Below are 22,730 nucleotides of genomic sequence, written 5' to 3' on the forward strand. Positions count from 1 at the left end.
AAATAACCTGACCAGACAAGTTAAGTTAGATAGTGTGCCACAGAAAATTTAAATTTTAAACAAAATAAACATCTGTTTTTTGGTCTCTCACAGAAGTTGAAGATTTAAAATACAGACTATATTATCCTTTACCCTGTATTCTGCTTTACCTTGGTCCTAACCAGATCTGCATCATTCATATCTCTAATTGAAGTCTGATCTCTTTTTCAGCTTCTTTAACAGTTGCTATGTGGAGTAATACTGACTTTCAGAAGTGTAGAACTCTAACTCTCAGTCAACATAATATCCTCTAGGTTCATTCATCTCAATGCATGTCCCATAACTTCATACCTTTCTGTAGCCGTACCATATCCCAGCATCTGTATGCACCACAGTTCACATTTCTCCTAATCAGTCGATGGACCCTTCAGCCACCTCCATCCTATAGCCATCATAAATAATGCCATCATAAACATCAGTGTACAAATATCTAATTGTGTCCCTACTTTTAGTTCTTCAGAGTGTATTCCTATTGACAGGATTACGTGATCATATGGTGACCCTATATTTAGCCTCCTGTGGATCTGCCACACTGCACTTCAGAGGGGCTGCACTTTTCTTCTACTTCCCTACCAACACCTTTCTCTCCACATCATCTCCAGCACTTGTATCTTTCTGTTTGTTTGTTTGTTTATTTATTTATTTTTTGAATCTGTAGATTTCATTGAGAAATATTCACATATCATATAGTCTATCCAAAGTATACAGCTGATGTCTCATAATATCCTCACTTAGTTGTGCAATCATGTTCACTCTCAATTTTAGGCAATTTTCATTGCTCCAAAGAGAAAAATAACTTCACATGCCAAAAAAAAAGAAAACTCAAAACACCCCATATGTTTTAATGCTTCAATTATTTAGCCCTAGTATTGGTGCAGTACTCATAACATATTATTGTTAAATATAGTCTGTAGCATGCAATAGGAATTTTATCCCATTTATCACTCTATTATTTACTCTTTGTGCAAGTGTCATACAATATAGTAGTTATGCATGAGCTTATTCATATTTGTAATATTAATTGGTGAGATACATGACTTTAAACAACCCCCTTAAATCAAGTTTACCTTCAATATGGCACTATTATAATCTCAATAATGAACTACCATCATTTCTATCTATTCCCAAATATTTAAGTTCAACCACATTAACAATTCTGTGCATATTAGGTAACCATTCCCCCTTCTCTTACTTCTATCTTTAGGTCCCCTATATTCTTTCTTTCTTTTTTTTTTACATGGGCAGGCACCGGGAATCGAACCCGGGTCCTCTGGCATTGCAGGCAAGCATTCCTGCCTGCTGAGCCACCGTGGCCCGCCCGGTCCCCTATATTCTACATTTTAAGACTTTGAGTTTCCTAGGTGGTTCATACTAGTGATTCATACAATACTTGTCCGTTTATGTCTGGCATATTTCACTCAGCATTATGTCCTCAAGTTTCATCCATGTTGTTGCATGTTTCAAGAACTTATTCTTTCTTACTGTGCATAATATTCCATCATATATACACACACACACAGCACATATTTTGTTTATTCACTTGTCTGTTGATGGGCACTTGGATTGTTTCCATTTTGCGGCAATTGTGAATAATGCTACTGTGACTATCGATATGCAAATGTCTGTTTGTTCCATTGCTTTCAGATTTTCTGGGTTTATTCCTAGTAGTGGGATTGCTGGATCATAGGACAGCTTGATATTTAGTTTTCTGAGAACCCATCAAACTGTCTTCCACAGTGGCTATACCATTTTACATTCCCACCGGCAGTGAATAAGTGTTCCAGTTTTTCCACATCCTTTCCAACATTTGTAGTTTCCTGTTTGTTTTATAGTAGCCATTTTTTATAGGTGTGAGATGTTATCTCATTGTGGTTTTGATTTGCATTTCTGTAAATAGCTAAAAGATGAACATCTTTTCATGTGTTTTTTAGCCATTTGTGTTTCCTCTTCAACAAAATGTGTATTCATATCTTTTGCCCATTTTATAACTGAGTTGTTTTTGCTTTTGTTGTTGAGCTGTAGGATTTCTTTATATATACTGGATATCAAACCCTTATCAGATATATAGTTTTGAAATATATTCTCCCACTGAGTTGGCTGCCTCTTCACCTTTTTAACAAAGTCCTTTGAAACACAGAAATGTTCCGTATTGAGGAATTCCTGTTTATCTGGTTTTTTCTTTCATTGTTTGTGCTTTTGGGTGTAAGGTCTAAGAAGCTACCCCCTATTGCTAGGTCTTAAAGATATTTCCTTATATTTTCTACTAGGAATTTTATGGTACTGTGTCTTATATTTAGGTCTTTGATCCACTTTGAGTTAATTTTTGGATAGGATGTGAGATAGGGATCCTCTTTCATTCTTTTGGATATGGATATCTAGTCCTCCTAGCTACATTTATTGAAGAGACTATTCTGTCCCAGTTCAGTGGATTTGGGGGCCTTGTCAAAAATCAATTGACCATAGATCTGAGGGTCTGTTTCCAAACTCACAATTTTATTCCATTGGTCGGTATGTCTTATCTTTGTGCCAGTACCATGCTGTTTTTCCACTGTGACTTTATGATAAGCTTTTAAATTGGGAAGTATAAGTTCTCCCACTTTGTTCTTCTATTTTAGGATGTCTTTGGCTATTCAAGGCCCTTTTGCCTTCTAGATAAATTTGATAAACAGCTTTTGCAAGTCTTCAAGCAAGGTTGGTATTATGTGGAATCTGTAGATCAATTTGGGTAGAATTGACATGATGACATTTAGCCTTCCTTTCCATGAACATGGAATTTCTTTCCACTTATTTAGGTCTTCTCTGATTTCTTTTAACAATGCTTTGTAGTTTTTAGTATACAGATCTTTTACATTCTTGGTTAAGTTCATTCTTAGATACTTGATTCTTTTAATTGCTATTGTGAATGGAATTTTTTTTTTCTAAACTCCCTCGTTGGTTAGGTCATTACTAGTGTAAAGAAACACTGCTGATTTTTGTTCGCTAATCTTGTATCCTGCCACTTTGCTGAATTTGTTTATTAGCTTATGTAGTTTTGGTGTAGATTTCTTGGGATTTTACAAATATGGGATCATGTCATCTGCAAATAGTGAGAGTTTTACTCCTTCCTTTCTGATTTAGAGATGCCTTCTATTTCTTTTTCTTGTCTAATTGCTCTAGCTAGAACATCTAGCACAAGACTGAGTAGCAATGGTGACAGTGTGTGTTCTATTTTGCTAGCTGCCAGAGTGCAATATGCCAGAAATGGAATGGCTTTTAAAAAGGGGAATTTAATAAGTTGCTAGATTACAGTTCTAAGGCCGAGAAATGTCCTAATTAAAGCAAATCTATAGAAATGTCCAATCAAAGGGATCCAGGAAAAGATACCTTGGTTCAAGAAGGCCGATGAAGTTCAAGGTTTCTTTCTCAAGTGAGAAGGCACATGGCGAACACAGTCAGAGTTTCTCTCTCATCTGGAAAGGCACATGGTGAACATGGTCAGGGTTCCTCTCTCATCTGGAAGGGCACATGGCGAACACGGGGTCATCTGCTAGCCTCTTCTCCTGGCTTCCTGTTTCATGAAGCTCCCCGGGAGGTATTTTCCTTCTTCATCTCCAAAGGTCACTGGCTAGTGGACTCTCTGCTTTGTGGTGCTGCAGCATTCTCTGCTCTCTTGAATCTCCTTCATTCTCCAAAATATTTCCTCTTTTATAGGACTTCAGAAACTAATCAAGACCCACCCGAATGGGTGGAGACATGTCATCACCTAATCCAGTCTAACAACCATTCTTGATTAAATCACATCTCCGGAGAGATGATCTGATTACAGTTTCAAACATACATTCCTGAATAGGGATTATTCTGCCTTTATGAAATGAGATTTAGATTAAAACATGGCTTTTCTAGGGGACATAAAAACTTTCAAACCAGCACAGTGTGCATCCTTGTCTTGGTCCCAATCTTGGGGCAATAAAGTGCTGTGAATGATGTCAGTCTTTTAATATTTACTTAGACTTGTTTTGTGCCCCAAAATATGATCTATCCTGGAGAACATTCCATGAGCACTTGAGAAGAATGTATATGCTGGTATTGTGGGATGCATTGATTAATATATGTCTGTTAGGTTTAATTCATTTATCACATTGTTTAGGTTCTCTATTTCTTCATGCATCTTCTGTCTGGTTATTATTGTAGAAACATCTGTTGCCCCCTTCAGTTTGCCAAAGTTTTCCTCATGTACTTTGGAGCTTTTTAATTTGGTGCATAAACATTTATGCCTGTTATTTCTTCTTGGTGAATTGCCCCTTTTATTAATATATTGTCTCTTATAGCATCTTTGCATTTAAATTCTATTTTTTCTGATATTAGCATAGCTACCCCTGCTTTCTTTTGTACTTGCATGGAGTATCTTTTTCCGTCCTTTCACTTTCAACCTTTTTGTGCCTGTGGGTCTAACTCTTGTAAACAGCATATGGCTAGATCATGTTTTAAAATCCATTCTGCCAACCTGTATCTTTTAATTGGGGAGTTTAATCCTTTTACAACGTTACTATGTAAAGACTATTCTTGATTCAACCATCTTATTCTTTGGTTTTTATGTCAGATCTATTTTTTCCATCTCTCTCTTATTGTCCTTTAGGTAACCCTTACTAGTACTCTTCAATTCTGTGCCCTCCTCCAAATTTCTCTTTCCTGTCTTTTTTTTCAACTGACAGAATTCCCTTTAGTATTTCTCACAAGGCATGTCTCTTTTTTTTTAACAAATTCTTTCAGCGTTTGTCTGTGAAAATTTTACTATCCCTCATTTTTGAAGGTCAAGCTTTCCTGGATAAAGAATTCTTGGCTGGCAATTTTTTTCTTTCAGTATCTTACATATGGCATACCTCCGCCTTCTCACATCCACAGTGCCCATTGTATAGTCAGTATATAGTCTTATGTGGCAAGTCGCTTTTCTCTTGATGCTTTCTGGACTTTCTCCCTTCTCATCAACATTTGACAGTCTGATTAGTCTGTATCTTGAAGTGGGTTTGCATGGAGTTCATTGATCTTCTTTGATTTGCATTTTTATGTCTTTTATAAAAGTTGAGAAGTTTTCCCCAATTATCTCCTCAAATAATCTCCCTAGCCCTTTATTCTTATCTTCTTCTGGGATACCAGTGATTCTTATATTTGCAAACTTAGTTTTGTCCATCATTTCCCTGAGGTCCAATTCAAATTTTTCCATCTTTTTCACCATTTGTTATTTTGTGCGTTTAAATTAAGTTTTCCTATTCTCCATTTCGCGTATTCTTTCTTCTGCCTCTTCAGATCTGCTGTTTTTGTCTCTAGTATATTTTTAGTTTGATCTACAGTATCTTTCATTTCTGAAAGTGCTGCTGTTTTTCTATTTATTTCAAATTCTTTATGCTCTGCTAGTGTATTCTTGATATCCTTTATGTTTTTAGCTATCCCACAAAGTTATTTAGGAAATTTGTATGTACATCTTTGATTAGTCATTCCAAATTCTGTGTCTCCTTCAGCTTTTTAATTTGGTCATTTGGCTTAGTCCTAATCTTCTTGCATCTTCATGTGCTTTGTGGTTTTCTGATGGTTTCTTGCCATTTGATTATTTTGAAAGTTGATTTCCTTTGCTTGCCTAAGATTTTATAGTTGCTTGGGTTTGTATTGAAGGTTTCCTTTGCCACTTGGTTTGTCACTAATTCCCAGCCAGGTCAAGGCCAATGCCTCATGCAGAAGCAAGTCTACTTGGAAATAAATTAAAGACAGGCAGGTAAGCATTTTGCCAGAGTACACTTTCCTTTTGTTCCCAGCAGATGGTATTCTTGGTCCACCTCTTCCCCTCAAGTCTGCCTCTCCCCTACTGCAGCAGTCAGCTGGGCAGAGGCTGACCAGGTGAAGGTCCAGTCAATGTAGCAGGGCTTCATTGTGTGTTGAAAGCTTCTAGTCCTAGGGGTAGGAGATATACACTATGCACCTTGGCAGAGAATCTGCTTGTGGGCACGATGGGTCTGTTATTCCCAGGCTCCCAAGTGGACTGACCTTGGGCTGTAAGACTGTGAGACTGAGAGGCTCTCCTTGCCCAGCCCACAGCTAGCCTGGGGTACCCTGCTGGGTCCAAGTCAGCATGTATCCATGGGCCTCTGGGGTGGGGAAGGAGCTCCTGGTGCTGTAGTGGTGCTTTCTTCCTTGTCTCCACCTGTGCATGCTGTGGGTGCCCCTGGCCTTTGTGAAGTAAAGAGAGAGGCAGCAGGGCCCAGAGTGTCTGTCTTGCTGGCCGGTTGTCAGATCAACTCTGACCACGTCTCCTCTCCTGATTGGGAAGGCCCCCAGTCCTCCTGAAAACCAGGCACCTACAGCAGCCTGCCTCAGAGTAGAGGGGTAGGTACTGGGAACCACCACAAGTTCTCTGTGTGTGGATAAAACAGGTCTGCTATTTTCCAGTTTCCCATACCAGAGCTCCTAGCTGCCGGACTGAGAGATGAATCCCTGGTTGGAGGTGGAGATGGAAGTGAGGGAGTGTGCCACTCCTCCTGCAGCCATTCTACCTGCATATAGCAGCCATCCCTAGGTGTAAACCCAATTGAATAAACTCACCCCATCCTCTCAGTCATATTTTCTCTGCTTTTTATCCAGATCTTCTCTATATAATGTAGAAGTTCCTCTCTGACCACTCATACCCTGAAACTGCCATCCTGGTTATTTTCCTTCTTTTATCTAGGTATTTCTTAGTGGAGAGGTTAACTCTGCCTGTCATATTCCATCATCTTTGCAGAAATCTCTCCATTTGCTTGTTTTTTATTTTGTAATAGATAATCCATTGAAAATGGTTCAAAATGAAAAAGATATAAACATATCCAGTGAATTCTTTTTTTAATTTCTGTTACCAGCCACCCAGTTCTTCTCTCTGAAAGTCAATGCTTTTGTTTCTCATGTACCCTTGTATACCCAAACAAAAATGTATGTTAATTTCCCCCTACCATCACATGAACTGTAGTAAACTACACACACTGTCTGTGTTTTTACTTTTAAAACTTAATGATATATCTTCTTAATAGCAGTATATGTCTTTCATTGAATGTGCCATATTTGTTCACCCAGTCCCTTGGTGATTTCCAGTGTTTTACTATTATAAACAATGAGTAGCAATGAGTAATAACTGGTATAGATGCTATTTTCCACATGTGTGAAATCACACAGAATGTATTTACTGTTCAAAGGTATCTCAATTAGTGATTTTGATAGAAATTGTCAAAGTTTTCAACATTGAGATAGTACTCCCTCCTTCAATATAAGAGAATGTCTGTTTTCCTGTTACAGTCTTAATCACTTTTATAATTGGGAATATGTTAATCTCATACACTGTATTGGGAAGTTTTTAATATTTTTCTCAGCTTTGAAAAAATTTACTACATAGTAGGGATTTGGTAGCACTCACTTAAAAACTACTTGGCCATGGTGATTTTTTTCTAAGAGTAGATCTGCCTTTCTAGTTTTTTCCTGAAAAATCAGGCATATTTTCCAGCAAAATCATTGCTTTCGTTTAGAGTTTAAAATTTTTTTGCTATAAAATTGAACATAATGTTCCCTTGTGTTTAGTTTCCTCTATTTCTGTAGTGAATGTCTTTCTTCTTCCAAATGATTATTTGCACCTCTCTTTTTTTATCAGTCTCTTAAAGGTTTGCCTGTTAAATGTTTTTTTTAGAACCAGTTTAAATTTTTCTGCACCTATATTCATTTTTACTTATTCTTTAATTTCTGTTTATATTTTAATTCTATCCTCCTATCTTCTTGGGTTTAATTTAAAATTATTTTCTGGCTTATGAGTTTAATAATTTATTTTGTACATCCTTGCTTTCTAATGAACAGCATTTAAAAAAAGTTTTCTTCTCTGCAGCATACTTTGACTATATCTCACCAGTTTCAATATGAAGTGCTTCCACTTTCCTTTCTAAATGGTTTATCACTTCAGTCTTGATATCCTTTTAACCCAACAGTTATTTATTTATTTAGAAGGATGTTCTGATTATTTTGGAATTCCTTTATTATTAACTTGTGACTTGATTGTATTGTGATCAGAGACTATCGCTTGAATAACGTCTGCATTTTGAAATTTATTGGAATTTTATTAGTAGCTTGGTAAATGGGCATTTTTGTAAAAATTTCTTGAGTACCAAGTGCTAATGGATTTTTATTTAGTAATGTTCAAATCTTTTATATTATCTTCTTATTTTTGTTTAATTTGATACATGATTTTGGATTAAGAATATATATATTTATATTTTGGAGGTAAATGGCATATCTGCAAGTTGCCTTAAAATACTTGAACAGGGCGGGCCACGATGGCTCAGCAGGCAGGAATGCTTGCCTGCGATGCCAGAGGACCTGAGTTCGATTCCCGGTGCCTGCCCATGTTAAAAAAAAAATACTTGAACAAATATAAAAAGGGTGACAGAAAAATGAAAGAATGTTTAACAAAATATTTGTGGTTGTTAGAGCTGGGTTATGGTACCTGAGGGTTTATATTATCTGCTTTTTTGTTGTTAAAATTTTTAATAATAAAAAGTTTTTAAAATCCTTTCCTTATTTGTTTTTAGATTGCTTGATATGTTGATTCCTGAGAAAGGTGTGTTAAAGTTTCCTAATATGTTTTACTTGTTTTGTGATTCTCTCTTTTTCCCATATAACATGATTTCCCTTTTCACTATGCTATACTGTTGTTGTTGTCATTTTCTTAGTATATTTTCATCATTTGTTTTATTTCTTTCTAAACCTTTTTTTCTTGTGAAATATACATATACTACACATGTGGAAATATAATTCACACAAAGAAAAACAAAACATAAAATTTCCATAAATTTGAAAATGCAGACATTATTATGCTATATTCCCTGATTGCAGGCAGTGCAATAATTCCATAAAAGAATAGCTGAAAGAAAGGTAAGGAGGAAGGGAAGTCAAGAGGGGGGAAAGAAGGAAAAGAAGAGAGAGAGAAAGAGAAAACTTCTAAATAACTCTTGGCTTAAAAAAGATTATCAAAGATGATATAACAAACCATCTGGAAAGAACAGTGGCATGTTATATATCAAACCAGTGGGATGCAGAAACTTCAGGTATTTATGTAAAACCTGAGACTCAGAGTTAGGGCTCTGAAGCTATGAAAGTCAGCACTACCCCATACAGGAACTGTTTAAAAAGTTGAAAAGGGGATCAGACTTCAACTAGAGATATGAATGAAGCTAATCTGGATAGGATTGGGGTAAATCAAAATAAATGTAAAGGATGATTTGGTCCATATTTTAAAACTTCAACTTCTGTGTGAGACCAAATGGAGAGATGTTTATTTGGTGTAAAATTTATATTTTGGGTAATGTGTTACCTAATTTGACTTATATCATCCATAATTACATGGAATCTTGAATAGGGCATGAGATTTTGTTGGTTTTTCCAAGTTAGTGTGATGCCCTGATATATCCCAGAGTAATTTGGGCAGTGAATGAAGCATTTGCAAAGTCCTCTTGAGGGACTGGGGAGAAAGGAGGAAATATTTCTTAACTTTCCCATGTGGAGAATTCCTGATATTCTCAAAAGCAGTGGAGACAACCAAATCAATAGGCTGAGACCTTGATCTTGGGGTTTGCCCCTGTGAAACTTATTCCTGCAAAGGATAGGCTAAACCTACTTAAAATTAGGCTTATGAGTCATCCCCAGAGAAATTTTGTTACTCAGATGTGACCTCTCTCTAAGCCAGCTCGGCAGGTAAACTCACTGCTCTCCCTACTACATGGGACATGACTCCCAGCGATGTGAAACTCCCTAGCCACATAGGACAGAACTACCGGGATTCACAGGACCCAGCATCATTGGACTGAGAAAGCATTCTTGACCAAAAGGGGAAAGAGGAGTGAGACAAAATAAAGTTTCAGTGGCTGAGAAATTTCAGTAAAGCCATTTTTTTTGCTTTGAATGCTGTATGGCAGGGGTCACATTTCATTCTTTTTCCGTGTGAGTATCCCCTTATTGCAGCACCATTTGTTGAAATTTTTTTTTTGGTTTGGTTTTTTGTTTGTTTGCTTGTTTGTTTGTTTGGGAAGTGCTAGGCTGGGAATCAAACCCAGGTCTCCCACATGGCAGGTGAGAATTCTACTACTGAACTACCTTCACACCCCTGGCTGAGAGATTTCAAGCAGAGTCAAGAGGTGATCCTGGAGGTTAATCGTATGCATTATATAGATATCACCTTTTTAGTTAAGGTATATTGGAGAGGCTGGAGGGAATTGCTTGAAAATGTAGAGCTGTAATCCAGTAGCCATGTTTCTTGAAGATGATTGTATAATGCCGTAGCTTTTGCTTTGTGACTGTGTGGTTGTGAAAACCTTGTGTCTGATGGTATGGACATATGAATAAAATATAGGGATTAAAAATTAAATAATGGGGGAACAAATGTTAAAATAAATTTAGTAGATTGAAATGCTAGAGATCAATGAAAGGGAGTGATAAGGGATATAGAAAAAATAGGGGAAACAAAGGCTAAAATATATTGGGTAGATGGAAATACTAGCAATCAATGAGAGGGAGGGGTAAGGGGTATGGTATGTATGAGGGTTTTTTTTCTGTTTTCTTTTTTATTTCTTTTTCTGAATTGATGCAAATGTTCTAAGAAAGGATCATGGTGATGAATATACAACTATGTGATGATATTGTGAGTTTTTGATTATATACCAAGAATGGAGTGATCATATGGTAAGAATGTTCGTTTTTGTATGTTGTTATGTTTTAAAAAAATAAATTAAAAAAAAAGATGCCAGTAATGTCTTGAGGAACTCTCTTTTTGTGATGTCTAATACCAATTGTTAATCAGTGTCTAGATCCATAAATTCATTAGGGATTCAAAATTGTGATATTTAAATTTTATCAATTCTTTATCGTTTACATTTTTAAAACCGCCTTATTGAAATATACTTCACAAACCATAAAATTCACCCATTTAAATGAGTGTACAATTCCATGGTTGTTGTTTTTTTTTTGTATATTCACAGGGTTTTAAAACCATTACCACAATTTTAATATAAGAATATTTTCACCACTCCAAAACGAAATCCAGTACTGGTCACTTCTGAACTTCTACTCCTATACCCAGGTCTAGGTAAACAGTAATCTACTTTCTGTTTCTATAGATTCATCTATTCGGGGCATTTCATGTCAATGGATTCATATAACATATGTCTTTTATGACTGGCTCCTTTCATTTAGCCTGATGTTTCCAAGGTTTATCCATGTTGTAGCATATATCAGTATTCTGTTCTATTTTATTGCCAAATAATATGGATATATACCACGTTTTGCTTATCCATTCATCAGTTGATGGACATTTGGATTGTTTCCACTTTCAGGCTATTCTGAATAATGGTACTATGAACATTCATATGTATATAAGTTTTTGTGTGGATATATGTTTTTATTTCCCTTAGGTACATATCTAGGTGTGGAATTTCTGTATCATATAGTTATTCATGTTTTCTTTTCTGAGGATTTCACAAACTGTTTTCCAAAGCAGCTGCTTCATTTTTTATTTCCATCAGCAACTTATGAGGGTTCTAACTTTTCCACATTCTTGCCAATAATTGTAATTGTCTTTGTAAATATAGCCATTATCACCTATTTTTTTTTTTATGATATTGTTGCTGGTTGAGGAATTCTAGTCTGTTATTTCCTTTTTCTTTTAGTAGAAGCATTTTATTTTTACTGTTAAACTTTTGTTGCTGTGAGAAAATCAATCTTTTTTCCCCCTGCCTACTTTTAAAAACTTTTTCTTCTTTCCATTTTTTAGAAGATGTGGGCTTGTGGATTTCTTTTTAATTATCCTGCTTGAGATTCATTAGACTTCTAAAACATCTGTAGGTTGTTGCTTATCACTAATTTGGAGAAATTCTCCATAATTTTTTTCTTTAAATATTGTTTCTGCCCTCTCACTCTTGTGTTCTTTCTCTTCCTCTCAATTTCAATTACAGTAGGTTTGTTATTTCTTACTGTTTCCTTGTATATTCCTTACCTTCTCTTCTATATTTCCCTTTGTCTGTCTATCATTCTCTAGTTTCTTCTGACCTATCTTCCATTTTAGTAATTTTCTCCAGCTATGACTATTCTTCTATTAAACAAATCTATTAAATTCTTAATTTCAAAATTATTATACTCTTCAGTTTCAGAATTTTTTTTTTTTTTTCAAAACAACAATTTGTCTTTATGCTTTTCAATTTCCTAAAATTTTTACCTCTACAAGTACAGAAATCATAAATTGTTTTAGGTTCTGTGTTTGGTAATTTCACTAATCTTGACTACCCATGGATCTTTTTCTATTGTGTTTTGTTTTGGAGGTCCAAATTTGCATCTGCTTTGATTCACTCCCAACTACTCTAGGCAGGTAGTTCATTGTACTCAGATTGCATCTTTTACATCTTAAGATCAAACACCTTTGCTGCCTATAGGTTTGTTTTTGTGTGTGTGTGTGTTGGGGGGGGGGGGGGTGTGTTTTTTTTTTTTTTTTTTTTGGTGCCAAAGCCTGGGAATGAACCAATGTAGTTTTTCTGCTATTTACTTACTAGTCTTATTGTATATATTATTTTAGTTCATCAATATTATTCAAATTGCCATTACAATGCTACATGCTCTTTATATTTGCTTTCTCAACGTAAAGTTCCTTTATTAGCTCTGGCCTTCAAAGTATTTTTTTTAAGCACTTTCAGCATTACTGGGATGTAATGCACATAGAATAACAAACATTTAAATTGTACAAGTTAATGGTTTCACAGTGTTTTTTGCAGCCCTCCCCACAATGTAATTTTAGAACATTTTCTTCATTCCTAAAGAAACCTGGTACTCCTTCCTCTATGCTAGGTAACCACTAATCTACTTTCTGTATCTATAGATTTGCCTATTCTGGCCATTTCATATAAAAGGAATCATAATATGTGGCCTTTTGTGAACTGTTTCTTTCACTTAACATAATGTTTCCAAGGTTCATCTGTGTTGTAGCAAGTAACAATATTTCATTCCTTTTTATTGCCTAAAATATGGATATATACCACATTTTGTTTATCCATTCATCAGTTGGTAGGCATTTGGATTGTTAGCATTTTTTGGCTATTTTGAGTAATGGTGATATGAACGTTCATGTATAAGTTTTTGTGTGCACATGTGTCTTTATTTTTCTTGAGTATATATGCCAAGGAGTAGAACTGATAAATTCCATACTGAACTGTTTCAGGCATAGCTAAAATGTTTTCTAAAGTGGCTGTACCACTTTATTTTCCCACCATTTATATGTGAAGTTTCTAGTTTCTTGATATCCTGGCCAGTACTTATTATTGTCTGTATTTTTTATTATAGCCAATCTGGTAGGTGTGAAGTGGTATCTCATTGTGGTTTTGATTTGCATTTCCCTAATGACTAATGATGTTGAGCTTCCTTTTATGTGATTATTAACTATTTGTATGTCTTCTTAGGACAGATGTTCTTTAGATCCTTTGCCCATTTCTAAATTAGGTTGTCTTTTTTTATTGATTATAAGATTTCTTTATATGTTTTGGAAATAAAGTCCCCAATAAATACATGATTTTTAAATATTTTCTCCCACATTGTAGGTTATCTTTTTACTTTCAGTGGTGTCATTTGCAACAGAATTGTGTTTAATTCTGATGAAGTCCAATTTATTTATTTTTTTCCTTTGTCACTTGTGCTTTTGGTGACCTATCTAAAAAGCCATTATCTAATACAAGATCATGAAAATTTATGCCTATGTTTTCTAGGATTGTATAGATTTTAGTCTTTACTTTTAAATTTTTGAAAATATTTTTATTGAGGAATTTTCACATACATATAGGGCATGCATAGTATACAAGCATTGTCTCACAATATCAACACATAATTGTGTATTCGTCACTATGATTATTTTTAGAACACTGGCATTACTCCAGATGAAAAACTAAAAACTAAAAAAAAAAAACCAAAAAAACTCATACACCCCATGCCCCTTACCCCCCTCATTGATCACTAGTATTTCAATCTACCCAATTTCTTACCCTTTATCCCCCCACCCCCATTATTTATTTATTTTTTGGCCATCTGTCCATACCCTGGGTAGAAGAAACATCAGACACAAGGTTTTCACAATCACCCAGTCACATTGTAAAAGCTATTATATAGCTATATAGCTATACAGTCATCTTAAAGAATCAATGCTACTGGAACACAGTTCAGTTTCAAGTACTTCCCTCTAGCAACTCCAGTACAGCCATAAACTAAAAAGAGATATCTATGTAATGCATAAGAATATCGTTCAGGATAATTTCTCAACTCTGAAATCTCTCAGCCACTGAAACTTTATTTTGTTTCATTTCTCTCTTACCCCTTTTTGTCAGGCAGGCTTTCTCAATTCCATGATGCTGGGTCCCGGCTCATCCCAGGAACCCTGTCCCATATTGCCAGGGAGATTTACACCTCTGGGAGTCATGTTACACTTAGGGGAGGAAGGCAGTGAGTTTATCTGCTGAGATGACCTAGAGAGAAATTAGCCTTTATTTTTAAGTCAGATCCATTTTGAGTTAATTTTTGTATAATATATTAGGTGTGGAAGTCTAATTTCATTAGTTTTGCATATGGATATTTATTTGTCCCAACACCATTTGTTGAAAAGACCATGCTTTCTCCCATGTCAAGGTACCTTTGTCAAAAATAGTTGATCATCAATATAAGCATTTATCTGTGGATTCTCAATCCGATTACATTGTTGTATGTCTAGCCTTATACCATTGTCTCATTGTTGTGATTACTGTAGCTTTGTGGTAAGTTTTGAAATTGTTCTTCTTTTTCAAGATTGTTTTGGCTATTCCGAGTTCCTCATGAATGAATAAAAATAATTCTAGGATCAGCTTGTGAATTTCTGAAAAAAGGGCAGCTGGGATTTTGATAGAAATTGCATTGAATATGTAGATTAATTTGTGGGGAGGCGGGGAGGTGTGTTGCCATCTTACCAATATTAAGTCTTCCAATCTATGACTGGAATTCATTTACACCTTCAGATCTTATTTATTTTCTTTTAATACTGTTTTATAGTTTCAGTGTATGGTATTGCACTTTTTTCCTTAATCTATTCATATATATATATGTTTTGTTTTTTATGTTATTGTAAATGAAATTTTTTTTTAATTTCATTTTTGAATGAAATACAAGTGATTTGTGTTTATTGTGTCCTACAACCTTGATGAACTTCTTATTTCTAATAGTCTTTTAGTGGACCCTTAGGATTTTCTGTGTTAAAGATCATGGTATCTACAAATAGAGACAATTTTATTTCTTCTTTTCTATTCCTGTTAACCTCGTATTTCATATTCTTGCCTAATTGCCCTTGCTAGAAGCCCTAGTATAGTACTTTAGAGAAATGGTGAGAACAGACAATCTTCTATTGTTTCTGTTCTTACATTAAATATGATGTTAGCTGTGGATTTTTGTAGATGCCCTTTATCTGGTTGAGGAAGTTCTTTTCTAGTCTCACTTTGTTGAGTATTTTTTTCATGAAAGGCCATTGAATTTTATCAGCTGCTTTTCCTGCAACTTCTGAATGACCCGTACTTCTAATAATAATTCTAATAATATGGTATTTTATAGTTATTGATTTTGAGATGTTAAAACAAGCTTTAATTCCTCTTATAAATTCTTCTTGGTTATGGTATGTAATCCTTTTTTTAATTATGAAATATAGCATATATACAACAGCAATAAATTTCAAAATACATTGTAACAAGTAATTATAGAACAAAGTTTGGTATGGGTTGCTGTTCTACCATTTTAGATTTTTCCTTCTAGCTGCTCCAAGTCACTGAAGATAAAAAAAAAAAAAATCAATGTAATGATTTAGTAAACATGCTCATTTGTTAAATCCTAACTTTTCTGTTATAACTCCTTTGATCCTTCTCAGTCTTTAAGGATATTTGGTTATGCCCATTTTAACTTTTTTCATGTTGAAAAAGAGTGTTGACGATAGGGGGATGGAACTGCTTGGTGTTCTTGAAGATTCTGATACCTCTGGGTTTCAGGACTTATCCAATCTAGGAACTGTCTGAAGGTTTTAGGTTTCTGAAAAATCATCTTAGTGCATGAAACTTCTGTAGAAGCACAGATAGAGCCCTGGGTGTTCTTAAGGATTAACAGGAATAGCTGTTGGGATTGGCAAACTGTGGCAATTAGCATTATCTACCAAAACCTTGTATAAGAGTAGCCTCCAGAATAGCCTCTCAACTCTATTTGAACTCTCTTAGCCACTGATACCATCTCACAGTGCCAGGGCCAGGCTTACCCCTGGGAGTCATGTTCTACCTTGCCAGGGAAACTCATACCCTTGTACATCATGTCCCACGTAATGGGGAGAATAATGATTTTCCTTGAAAAGTTTGGCTTAGAGAGAGAGAGAAAGCAAGCAAAAGGCCACATCTGAGCAACAAAAGAGATTCTCTGGAAGTAACTCTTAGGCATAATTACAGGTAGGCTTCCCTCCGCCACTACAGAAATAAGTTTTGTAAAAGCAAGCCTCAAGATCAGGGATTTGAAGAGATAAAAACAGCCCGAATGTCCATCAATGGACAAATGACTAAACAAGCTGTGGTATATACATACAATGGAATAATATGCAGCTATAAGAAAAGAATAAAGTCATGAAGCATGTAACAATATGGATGAAACTTGGAAACATTATCCTGAGTGAAATTAACCAGAAACAAAAAGACAAATACTATGTGGTCTCACTAATATGAACCATCATTAATGAGTGAACTTTGAGAGTTAAAGTTAAGGACACAGGTTATCAGGAGATAGAAAGAGGATAAATATTGGGCATTTAGTGCTGAAGGAGTACAGAATGTACAAGAGGAATGATAGTAAAAGTTCAGAAATGGATAGTATACTACAATCTAATGGTAGCACAAAAATGTAAGTACACTGAATGAAGCTCAATGTTGAGGAAGAAGGTCTGGGGATACAAATGAAACCAGAAGGAAAGTTAGAGGACAAAGATTGAGATGGTTTAACTTTGGAATACTTAGAGTGGACAGTGATGCTGATTAAATGTACAAATATAAGAATGTTTTTTCATGAGGGAGAACAAATGAATGCCAACATTGTAAGGTGTTGAAAATGGGGTGTTATATAGGAAAAAAATACAGTCAATGCAAGCTAGGATCTCTAGTCAACAGTAACATTATAATGTGCTTCCACTGAGTGTATCAAAGGCATTATGCCAAAACTTAATGTCAACAAGTAGGGGATGTAGGAGAGGGGCATGGAATTCTTTGTGTAAAAAAAGGAAATGTCTTCATATAGATTGTGGTGGCAACGGCATGGCTATGTGATTATACCAAGAACAACTGATTTTTTATTTAGGTTGGTGTGGTAGTTAGATTCACTTGTCAACTTGGCTAGGTGAAGGTGCCTAGTTCTGTTGCTGTGAACATGAGCCAATGGTATGTGAACCACATCTGTTGCTGATTACATCTGCAGTCGGCTAGGATGCGTGCCTGCTGCAGTGAATGATGTTTGATTTAATTGGCTGGTGCTTAAATGAGAGAGCTCAACATAGCACAGCCAGAGCAGCTCAGCATACCTTATCTCAGTACACACAGCTCAGCCCAGGTCCTTGGAGATGAAGAAAGAAATCACCCTGTGGAAAGTTGTTGGAACCCAGAGGCCTGGAGAGAAGGCCAGCAGAAATCACCCTGTGCCTTCCCACGTGAGAAAGAACCTCAGTTGAAGGTTAGCTGCCCTTCCTCTGAAGAACTATACATTTTTAGTGAAATAAATTCCCTTTTATTAAAAGCCAATCCATCTCTGGTGTGTTGCATTCTGGCAGCTAGCAAACTAGAACAGTTGGATTATATGATATGTGAATAAAATTATTTAAAAATAAACAGAGAAGCAGTGCTGGGGAAAATGTGGAGAAGGGTATGTACCTATTCCCTGTTGGGAGGGAAGCTGAGAATTGCAGCCCCTCTGGGGGCAGTATGATGGTTCCCTAGGAGGCTAGGCATGGGGTTGCCATATGATCCTGCAACCCCTTTAGGTATATACCTGGAGGAACTGAGAGTGGGGGCATGAATAGACATTTGCACACCAGTGTTTATGGCAGCAGTGTTTGATTTCCAATTGATGGAGGTGGCCTAAGGGTGCAACAACTGAGGAATGAAGAAGGAACTGTGGTGTATACACACAATGGACTACTGAGAGGCTGCAGGAATGAATGAAATTGTGAGGCATGCAACTGGGTGAATGAACTTTCAGGACAGTTCTGAATGAAATGTCAGAAACAAAAAGACATATATTATCATGCCTCACTCATGTGGACTAATTATAGTATACAGTCTCAGAGAGTTGGGGTTGGGAGCATGGGGTGTCAGGCGGGGGCCTGCTGTAAAGGGTTCTGGATTGTGCATTGCATCTATTCTGCAATTGTGGCTGTTCCTAGTTTCTGAGATGCTGAACTATTTGTGTATAATCTGGCCATTCCCTGAAACTTCAGTATATATGTGACACCTGAGACTCAGAGCTCTGAAGCTGTGAAAGTCAGCAGTACCCCGTAGAGCAACTGTTAAAATTGAGTTGAGGAAGTGATCAGACTTTGACTAGAGATTTGAATGAAGGTTATCTAGATAGGACTAAGGTAAATTAGAATACAGGGTAAAGGATGATATGGCCCATATTTTAAAACTTCAGTTTCTGTGAGACCAAAGGAGATGTTTATTTGGTGCAAAATTTGTATTTAAGATAGAGCATTCTCTAATCTGACTGATGTTGTCAGTTTGATTGAATACCCTGAGTAGGTGGAATCTTTAGTAGGATGGGAGATCTTGGTTTGTACAGGTTAGTGTGATGCCCCGAAACACCATGAGTAATTTGAGCAAAGAATAAAAAAAAGTATTTGCAAAGCCCCCTTGGGGGACTGGGGAGAAAGGAGGAGATATTCAGCTTCCCCATGTGGGGAATTATTGATATTCTTGCAAACAGTGGGGAAACCCAATTCAGTAGTCTGAGCCCTCGATTTTGGGGTTTGCCCCTATGAAATTTATTCCTGCAGAGGAGAAGCTAATTTGACTTATTATTATGCCTAAGAATTATCACCAGAGAACTTCTTTTGTTGCTCAGATGTGGCCTGTCTCTAAGCCAACTTGGCAGGTAAACTCACTGCCCTCTCCTCCTACGTGGGATGTGACTCCCAGGGGTGTAAATCTCCCTGGCAACATGGAACCTGAGTCCTAAGGATTAGCTGGGACCAAGCATTTTGGAATTGAGAAAGACTTCTTGACCAAAAGAGGAAGAGAGAAATGAAACAAAGTTTCAGTGGCTGAGAGATTTCAGACAAAGTCAAGAGGTTATCTTGGAGCTTATTCTTATTTATTACACAGATATCCCTTTTTAGTTTGTGGTATATTGGAGTGGCTGGAGGGAAATACCCAAAACTGTTGAACTGTGTTTCAGTAGCTTTGATTCTTGAAGATGATTGTATAATGATATAGCTTTTACAGTGTGATAGTGTGATTGTGAAAACCTTGTGTCTGATGTTCCTTTTATCCAGGGTATGGACAGATGATAAAAAAAGTAAGGACAATAAATTAATAAATAATAGGGGGGTAAGGGGTAAAAAATTGGGGTAGATTGAAATAGTAGGGGTCAGTGAGAGGAAGGGGTAAGGGGTATGGGATGTACGAGTGTTTCCTTTTTTTTTTTTATCTCTTTTTCAGGAGTGATGCAAATACTTAAAAAAATATTGTGGTGATAAATATAGAACTATGTGATGATATTGTGAGCCATTGTATATTCTGCATGGCCTGTATGTGTGTGAAGATATCCGAATAAGAAATATTTTTAAAATAAAGATTAGGGGCTTGGCTTATTAACTTGGGAGTCCCTAGTATTTGAGAGCATATCAGGGAGTCCTTAGTGTTTGAGAGCATATCAAGGATTTTTCAGGTAGGATTATATAACAGTTCAGTATTTTTTCTCCAGTTCCTCAAGGGATTTAGCCTGTACTTTTAAATTATCTACCCAACATACTCTGTGTATATCCTAGTATTATATTAAGCTATACAGAGGTGTGTAATTCTATTTATATGATGTTGAATTTGCTAGTATTTTGTTAAGAATTTTTGCTCTTGTATTCACTGGGAATATTGTTCTGTAGTTTTCATGTCATTGTCTAGTTTTAATATCAGTGTAATACTGACTTCATAGAACTGGTTTGGACGTATTTCTTCCTATTTTTTTTGAGGATTTTGTGAAGGATTGGTATTCATTCTTTCAGTGAAGCCCATTTGGGCCTGTGCTTTTCTGTGTTTTGGACCTTGTGTCTGATGTTCCTTTTATCCAGGGTATGGACAGATAAAGTTTTTAAATTTAAAGTGGGAAGTTTTTAAATTATTAACTTATGTTTTTTATTAATTTTTTTGTGTGTTCAGATTTTCTGTTTCTTTCTGAGTCCTTTTCATTAGTTATGCCTTTCTAGGAATTTGTCAGTTAAGTTTATTTGTTGGCATAAAAACTATTACTTTATTGTCCTTTTTATTTCTTCAACATATAACAATGTTTCAAAGTATTTTGGGGTTGTGGTTTTTCCTTTCTCACATCCAGTCAGCTTTATATCTTTTAGGAGTTCTTCACAGCTTTGGTCTACTACACCTTCTTTATTTCCCGTCACTATAGGTCTACTCTTTTTGCAACATCTGTTGAGTCACTTGGAAGTATATCCAAGTGCCTAGTCTGACTATCATTTGATACAACTCTCAACTCTTTGATTCTTGGAAATTAATAGCCATTCTTTATTAAAACTATGGTTTTGATTTTTTCAGCTAGTTGGACTGCAAAAGTAATCATCTTTCTTTTTAAACTGCTCAGATACTATGCAAAACAAGTAAATGTTTTAAGTATTTATGTTGCTGATTTGCATTTGCTTAATTTCAGAAGCCCTACAGGTGGCAACTGCCATCCTCACAGTCAATACAACTGGTAATGCCACTACTTCCTCCACTGCGGTGGCTGCTGTTAAGCAAGAACCTCTCTACTCTACTTCATCTGCAGCCAATACTCCGGAAAATTTAAACTCTGTCCAACCTCCAAAGCCCGTTGAACTTGATGGTCTTCCTTCCGACCAGTTTGCCAAAGGACAGGACACTGTTGCCATAGAAGGTTTTACAGATGAGGATAACACGGAAAGCGGAGGGGAAGGCCAATACAGAGAGCGTGACGAGTTTGTAGTAAAGATAGAAGACATAGAGACTTTTAAGGTGATATGAGTGTTCAGAGGTGTAAAGGTCACAGTTTAGTTGGAATGTCTATGATAGCCTTCAGTAGCAGAATGACTTCAGTAGCAAGCATCTAGTTTGAATTGCAAACTGTTAAATTTTTATAATTATTCTGTATTATCAAAAGTGTCAAAAGAATAAAATCAAACTAGTAGATTTCAGATACTTTTTAAAAGAAAACAGCTCAAAATCATTTTAATTTTAACTTTAAAATAAATTATATAAAATATATTTCTGACTAGTTATTATAGCAGGTTTGAAATGGTAATTTTTTTCCAAGGCTTCCAACTCATTACATTAGAAGGATTTTGCAGACAGTGGTTACTTATCTAATTAAAAAGTTTAAAGAAAAGTTACAGGACTAACATATAAAAGTGAAATTTGACTTATTTTCATAATTTCAAACAGTAGAACCATGAGTAGAATGTTAGAATTTCATTTAAGGAAATTTGGGCTAGTAAGAACACCTGTTTTCAGGATTTGTGTTTGCCTTTAGGTTTTGGTTTTTTTTTTTTAATGGGGCTGAAGAGGAATAGCATTAAAAAGTATAATGAAGAACCTGCTGTTCAAATTATCTATACTCCTAACATTTACAATTCATTATTGTTAATATTTTAGCATAATTGTAATAGGTTACTTTGCCTGTTAGTAAGCATCTTGTTTCTGAAAAAAATTAAGCAGAATAACCAGCTTTAGAGAATTATTACAGACGTTTGCTAGGCTTGAGATAAGAGGTTGAACTAGGTAGATTGTTAAAATTCCTTTCATCTTTAAGATTCACTAAATCTAAAGTATCTTATTACATTTTATAAATGTAATTAATTTCGCTTAAAACAGGAGGCTTTAAAAACAGGAAAAGAACCCCCTGCTATTTGGAAAGTACAAAAAGCTTTATTACAGAAGTTTGTTCCTGAAATTCGAGATGGACAAAGAGAATTTGCTGCTACAAATAGTGTAAGTAAAATGGTTGTTTACATTAGTTTGTTTTTGGCAGTGATCCTTGAAAATATGGAGCGACTTAAGTTTAGATGTATTTTATGTTGACGATTTTGAATATAAAATACATTTTGAATTGCATACTATGTGATACTTTATCATTTTTAAAGTCTGATTTAAAAATAAAATCAAATGGTGGTCAATACCAATCACTTAAAATTAAATGACTTTAATAGTATTTATAGTATTGTTCAACATTTATAGTATTGTTTAACATTTTTTTATAAAGAAAGTAATAAGATTAGTCTATGAAAAGTTAAGATAGACTCAGAAGCTCTTATATTGATTATTGTAACAGTCAACATTTCTCAACATTTACTAGAAAAGTGAGAGCTTTTGTACTTCTAGCTATTCATTGGCTTTGAATAAGTTAGCATCTGCTGA

The 22,730-nt window shown here is 35.5% G+C and overlaps 1 protein-coding gene across 15 annotated transcripts in view; it reads left to right on the top strand.

The window, feature by feature from the left end:
* The window catches only part of QSER1 (glutamine and serine rich 1), a 109,139-nt gene that overhangs the window by 69,950 nt on the left and 16,459 nt on the right, over positions 1-22,730 (top strand). For all 15 annotated transcript variants that reach the window (XM_077114340.1, XM_077114342.1, XM_077114335.1 and 12 more), the window contains 2 exons: positions 21,010-21,332; positions 22,188-22,304. In XM_077114340.1, the coding sequence (XP_076970455.1) occupies positions 21,010-21,332; positions 22,188-22,304 (440 nt within the window). The remainder of the gene's footprint in view (positions 1-21,009; positions 21,333-22,187; positions 22,305-22,730) is intronic.

The sequence above is a fragment of the Tamandua tetradactyla genome, chromosome 8, assembly GCF_023851605.1.
Source record: "Tamandua tetradactyla isolate mTamTet1 chromosome 8, mTamTet1.pri, whole genome shotgun sequence".
Classification (NCBI taxonomy): Eukaryota; Metazoa; Chordata; class Mammalia; order Pilosa; family Myrmecophagidae; genus Tamandua; species Tamandua tetradactyla.